At 35.6% G+C, this 6,898-nt stretch overlaps 1 protein-coding gene across 1 annotated transcript in view; it reads left to right on the top strand.

Annotated features, from left to right (window-relative positions):
* Positions 1–5,470: 5,470 nt before the first annotated feature.
* The window catches only part of LOC107730007 (thioredoxin domain-containing protein 5-like), a 15,274-nt gene continuing 13,846 nt past the window's right edge, over positions 5,471–6,898 (top strand). Inside the window, exon 1 of the mRNA XM_016540752.1 lies at positions 5,471–5,768. Coding sequence (XP_016396238.1) covers positions 5,509–5,768 — 260 coding nt within the window. The 5' untranslated portion in view covers positions 5,471–5,508. The remainder of the gene's footprint in view (positions 5,769–6,898) is intronic.

Here is a 6,898-nt window from a genome sequence, read left to right as displayed (position 1 = left end):
GGTGTTAAAATAAATAACCACAGCATTAACACCTTGATTGAAGGTTTATCTGATAATCAGATGCATGAAAGTAGCCTTAGTTGCTATAGCAAACAGACTTCAGGGGCATTTACTTTCAGAATCATCTTTTGCGATGGAGAGGAAAAGTTAAATACTAGCCTATAGCAATTTAATTTTATGAAAATGAGATAAAGAAGTTTTCGCACTAAAAGAGAAGTGATCTCGCGCTCATGGAATTAAGAAGTGCCAGGCTATATCTGCAACTAAGCTGAATAAAAAGCAGAATGAACTGATGAAACGTTAAGACAATAAACACAATAAATAAATAAAATGTATGAATGATGCAGTGCTAATTGACATATCATTTATTACAGTACATAAACTATAAAGTATATTTTCTACCTTATTCTGTGCAGAAAATTGAAATAATTGTTTGTAGTATATAAAACAATCATAAAATTGCCATTAGGAAAAAAAAATATATAGATGACAAATGATTGATTATTGTCCAGCAGTGTATTTGATTTCTTATAGCAAATTCAAAGTAAGAGATAAGAAAAGAATTCCTTGTAAAATAAAAATAATAATAAACATACATACATACATACATAAAATTATTGTATTTGACATTTTTGTCACTTCTGAAATGATGGCTACACCCCTGGTGTGACAAAATGTTAGCCTATACATAATACTTTTAAAGCTCTTTTTTAAAATCTTGGCTTACATAAATTTCTACATATGTTAGGGGAAGCATTTAAATAATCCTGTGAATGCACTTAAAGAATGCAGAATCGAATCATTAATCGAATCGAATTTAATTGTGAATCTAATCGAATTTAATCGTTCTGAATTTGCAAAAATCTAATCGATTCGCTGTCTACCCCGCCAAAATAAAGGTTCGGTCAGAAATATGTGACCTGTGCTGGCAAAAATGAGTCACAATGAGAAATTTTTAAAAACTGAGTTATTTTTATGTTCACATTCTCCATTAAAAGACCTTCAGAATGATGTATGATTTGTTGGAATCGGACGAAAAATGGCTGAGTTAGCAAAGTCAATTTTGAGAAAAATGGAGTTCAAGTTTTCGGAAGGTTCCAAAGCAAAATCACAGAGCAAAGTTCCATCTTTTCCTCCAGTTATTTTCTTAATAATAATTACTATATTAATAATCACAATATAGCTATTTTTTATTTTATCTTTGTTATTATAAATAAGAACATACGCAAAAAAAAAAACAGTAGAACAAATATAAGAAACAAATAGTGCATTACCTTTTTCATTTTACTTTGAAAGCTGACGCTCGTGATTATGGTAAGGGGCGTTACATTTCCGATGAGTGCTTGCGGTGTTCGGCCAATCACAGTGCACTGGGTCAGCTGGCCAATCAGAGCAGACTGCACTTGTCTGAAGGAGGGACTTTGTAGAAAACGAAGCGTTTGAGAGAGGCGGGGCATAGAGGACCTACAATAATGTACAGTATTTGAAAAATAATGTGTTTTTTGAACATTAAAGCATGTCAACATATTCTGTTACACCAAATACACAAAATAATGATCTTTAAAAAAGCATCATATGACCCCTTTAAGATCTTCTGTAATGCACGGATCTAATACATTGTTACACATCAGATACACAACAGTTCCCTGAACGTTCACTTAAGACATAACAGATTATGTTTGCGTGAATACTTAAATACAGTAATTCTGTGTATATGTGTATATTTATCGGGATCGCACGCTGTCGGAAGCACCTTTATGCGCGCGCTTCAGGTGACAGTCAGCGTGAGAAGTGAGCGGAGAAAAGGTACTCCTCTCAGAAAACGTACAAATAAAGGTAATTTAACATCTAAAATTATTATTTGGAGCATTGGGATCGCTAGACGAGGGCTTAATGAACTCATTTTTGTGAAAACCTCAAAATCTTTCACATATTTTTTTTTTTTTTTTGCCTGTAGCTCAAAATTAGGCCGTGCGCATTCTGACTCATTTTGCCAGCACGGGTCACACATTTTAAATCTTTTCATGTTGCATCAAAATTCTTTTTACGTGTTTTACATCGTTGTGCATTATAACCAGTCACACACGACTCCGTTGAGTTTATGAATGCAATGGCCAAGCAGAGACCTTCAGATGAGTCATCGCTGAAATGCCAGAGTTGTGTTTTCTGTGTGCGCTCTCAACTGAATTCTGCCCTCTTGCGAATTCTCTCATCATAAATAACAAAGTGCAGATGTATGTATGATGTAAGAGATTCATTCATCAAAAAGTGCATTGACAGCTTCACTGATTATAACGGGAGTTTATTTGTTTGTTTTTTTGAGAGTGCAGACTGAACTGTTCTTTGATAATGTATGTTCTTTGCTGGCATTCTCTGTATAATTTATTCACTTTTTGAATAACTGTGAAAGTGAAAGCATTAGTAACCTACAATGTTTGTATTTAAATATAACCAAGTTAAATGCAAATCCAGTAATATTTAAAAAATGTCTAATGCCACCCATATCTGGTACTTGCTTAAAAAGACGGGTTTATGATGTGCGTTGTTCATAGATTATAGTAACAATAGGCTACTTTTAGCCTTCCTGAAGTTGGTTCACCCTCCGCCTATGGGAACAATCACACGCATCTGACTGACAGATAAACCGCGCGCTTGTATTCAGTGTTGCTGTTAATGTTGCGGTTATTTAAGCAAATAGCTTGCTTCGTAAATTCAGTTAAACAGCATTAATTTAAAGATGGTAAACTTTATCACTCGACTGAATCTGCACATGCATTTTAGACACTTAAAGTGAAACAAAAATAACGACTTTATTCCACATTTTCGTCTCTACTGCCTCACTTGTGGATGCGCGTTCACGACAGTACCATGACGCGAGCATGTGGCGGCGCCGGCGCTGACCCAGATCCGGCGTGATGACGTTATTACACGCTCGCGTCATGATACTGTCGTGAACGCATATCCACAAGTGACGCATTAGAGACGAAAATGTGGAATAAAGTCATTATTTTTGTTTTCTTTGGGCAAAAAAGTATTCTCGTAGCGTCGTAACTTTACAGTTGAACTGATGTCACACGGACTACTTGGTCGATCATCTAGGTACTTTTCTGGACCTTGAACGTGGTAGTTACCTTGCTGTCTATGGGAGGGTCAGAGAGCCCTCATATTTCATCAAAAATATTTTAAATTGTGCTCCGAAGATTAATGGAGGTCTTATGGGTTTCGAACAACACGAGGGTGAGTAATTAATGACAGAATTTTCATTTTTGGGTGAACTAACACTTTAATGTTAAAGAAGCAGTTTCATTTTGGTTGAAATTATTTGTATCAAAATATTTTTTGTAAATAGCTTCATGTGAATTATACAATTTCCAATTGATGTATGACAGATTGTTTAATGTATGACAAATTAAAAATAGCAAAAACAGGAAACATATAGCAATACTTGGTGTACTGGAACACAATATGTATCATTTTGTGACCCAGCGTCACATTTTTGGATTTCCGGTGAAGCCAACTTCAATTACTAATAATTACTCCCAGGGTGGAGGTGTTTCTCTCTATAGCACAGCTTGCTGCACCTGGCAGTAGCAAAGATGCTGTTTAATGCCTGCTGATATGTTGGCACCTATTCTGGCCATGGCCCATCCTGTCTGTGTTGGCCAGTGCCCAGCCTGTTTCTTTCATCATCCTCGCTCTTTTGATCTAGCCCTTCATTCTGCTGGTGCTGTTAATCAGCGCTACATGAAGTGGCTTTCTGCCGACAATTGCCAGACTGGACACAGACAAAACATTTTTTTCATAATTGTTATGTAATGTGCAAGCAGGCTTCCAGCATATTTGTCTTGCTCAGATACAGCTAAATATAGCACACAAACACACACTCAAATTCATACTGAATCAAAACAATTAAATGAGGTGTGTGAACATTTATTTATTTATTTTTCTTTTCTTAAATGGGACGTTATTGTGTTATTTGTGTGGATATTTTAGATGGCCATTTTACCCACATAATATTTTTGGGAGGTTGTATGTTAGGTTGTTCAGCCATGAATTTGAGATAAGGATATTCTTCTTTTTTTTTCTGATCAGAAGCACTGATCAGGAATATTTCCAGTTTCCAAAAGCATGCATATCATGCTTGTCTACTTTGCGTGACACCAATTTTTTTATTATTATTTAATTTTTTGTATACCTGAGTACAATTTGCACCTTCCCCCAAAATAAACCCATAACATGGAACTCAATGTTTTTTGTTTTTTAATATTTTAAACAACAACACCAACAATGTTTCAGTGATGGTGCCGATGTCAGTTATGTTGCACTCCCCTATGACTTGCAGAAATATTTTTATACATGTTTGTTTAATTTAGAGATTACAGCATTCCAGAAAGATCAGAGGGGGGAAAACATGTACAACTAGAGCAAAAAGCAATAAACTTCAAAAGAGAGGCATTAAACACGTGAAGCACAAAAAAAGACAATGTGAACTTCAGAAATCAACCATGTCATATCTTTCCACAGTAGTCTTGTTCTTTCATTTTGGCACGTTTTTTTTATTTTTTATATATTTTAAATGGTAGATCAATAAAAAAGTGTTGCAAGACAGAAGAGAAAGTAAAACTTAAAAATAAATAAAACACTACTAAGCCTTCAGTAACATGGGCCTATCAACACTTGTTTTTAAACTGAAATGTTAATGACTGGATGTTGGATGACAATGTTGTTTCACATGAGATTACAGTAACTGAATGGATGTTGTGTGGTAATGAAGATGACAGCTAAGACCAACACTAAATATCAAATTAGTTTTACACTACACTCTTAAAAATAAAGGTGCTTCACAATGCCATAGAAGAACCTTTTTGTCGGTACTTTTCTGGACCTTGAACGTGGTAGTTACCTTGCTGTCTATGGGAGGGTCAGAGAGCCCTCATATTTCATCAAAAATATTTTAAATTGTGCTCCGAAGATTAATGGAGGTCTTATGGGTTTCGAACAACACGAGGGTGAGTAATTAATGACAGAATTTTTGGGTGAACTAACCCTTTAAATTCACGTCCTTGAATGAGCGCTATAGCGTATTCTTTAACCGCTCAGGTAATGTTGGTATAACCCATTTCAGGGGCTGGCAAAATTACAGTGTAAAATTAGTCAGAGCTACAGAAATGAATCTTAATATTTACAATTAGAGCTTCAATATTGCATTTAGGCTACTTTCTGCTCGACTCCATATTATAAAAAAAAATTAAATTTAATAAATCAAAAATAAATTGTGATTTATATCCATTATATGCACTTAAAATTATGTTGTGTTAATTTGTTATGTCGAGAAAACAATATTTTTTTTGTTTTTTTGTTTTCTCAAAAAAAAAAAAAAATGCATGGCTCTTATCAGCCTCCGTACACCGGTGCCCCGGATGCGTAGCACGGATGAGAGCGTCTGCGCAGTTCACAGATCTACAGATCCCACGGCTCGTTTTAACAGCTCTGCTGATCGCTGTTTGGATGTTGTACAGATCAGCTCTGTCTGCTCACTCACTCACACACTCATTTAAACCCATAGCTCCGCTTCATTCACAGGCCTGCTCAGTTATGGACATGGCGCCGTTTTTAACGAGTTTTATTTATTTGGTGCTGTTGTGTAGCAGGATATGCTGTGATAATGACACCGAAGAGGATGAGCACGCCAAACACACATACACGGTGGAGATGTTCAATGATGCCGTCTCTACTGCTCCACACTTCGTCATGTTCTACGCGCCCTGGTAAAACTGAACACCTTCATCAAATATTTTCATTATATTGAGAGATATACGAAATGGTAAATGCATTGAGATCAATGCCGTTATGCTAGTTCTGAGTTGATTTGCTGCAATGTTTGAAGTGACTCCATTAGCCACTTTAATCTGCAGAGATAAGTCAGTTTTGGATGAAGTGGATGTCAAGTTTAGTAAAGACACGAAGCACCATTTTTGACATTAGAGTGATGATAATAGACTTTGGTAAAAAGTTTAAATTCCTGCAGCCATAAAGTTTTAGTGTAACTGTTACGTGGCAAAGCATGAACAGCCACATCAGACATCACTTCCTCATCCTCTCATAAACCAAACAAAAAAAATAATGCAATGGTAGTACCATGGTCTTTATATATTTTTTAAGGTTTATACTATGTACAAATATCATGTCATGTTTTTTTTTCCTCTTCGTTTTGGTCTTGTACCATGGTAATACCAGGGCATTTAAACAAAAATACACCAAAAAATACCACAGTTTTATCAATGCAGTGGTATTACCATGTTATTATTCACTCTGTCTTTGATGGTATTCAATCAAAACAAACAGCCACATTACATGAGCTATCAAAGTAAGAAGAGACAGACACAGTCAGTGATTCTAAACCACTAAACAGTATTCCTGTATTACACACACCACCATAGTCTTTGCTTTTAAAGTTTTTTTTTTTTTTGGTTTTCTTCTGGGTACTGTATTTTATTGTACTTTATAATATATTGTACTTTTAAGTTATAAAAAATTTTTAGTTTTATGTTGAAAGTGATTCAGTAAGGCAGATTTTTACCTGACCAATAAGCTTAAAGGGATACTCCACCCCAAAATGAAAATTTTGTCCTTAATCACTTACCCCCATGTCGTTCCAAACCCGTAAAAGCTTCGGTCGTCTTCGGAACACAATTTAAGATATTTTGGATGAAAACCGGGAGGCTTGTGACTGTCCGATTGATTGCCAAGTAAATAACACTGTCAAGGTTCAGAAAAGTATGAAAGACATCGTCAGAATAGTCCATCTGCCATCAGTGGTTCAACCGTAACATTATGAAGCGACAAGACATTATGCTTGCGTTCAGCGGATATTCTCCAAAATGGCGCTACGGTGATG

This window comes from Sinocyclocheilus rhinocerous, unplaced genomic scaffold (assembly GCF_001515625.1).
Source record: "Sinocyclocheilus rhinocerous isolate Xijiao unplaced genomic scaffold, SAMN03320098_v1.1 scaffold969, whole genome shotgun sequence".
Lineage (NCBI taxonomy): Eukaryota > Metazoa > Chordata > Actinopteri > Cypriniformes > Cyprinidae > Sinocyclocheilus > Sinocyclocheilus rhinocerous.
Note: the sequence above shows the minus strand (reverse complement) of the source record. Positions and strands in the feature narration are given on the sequence as shown.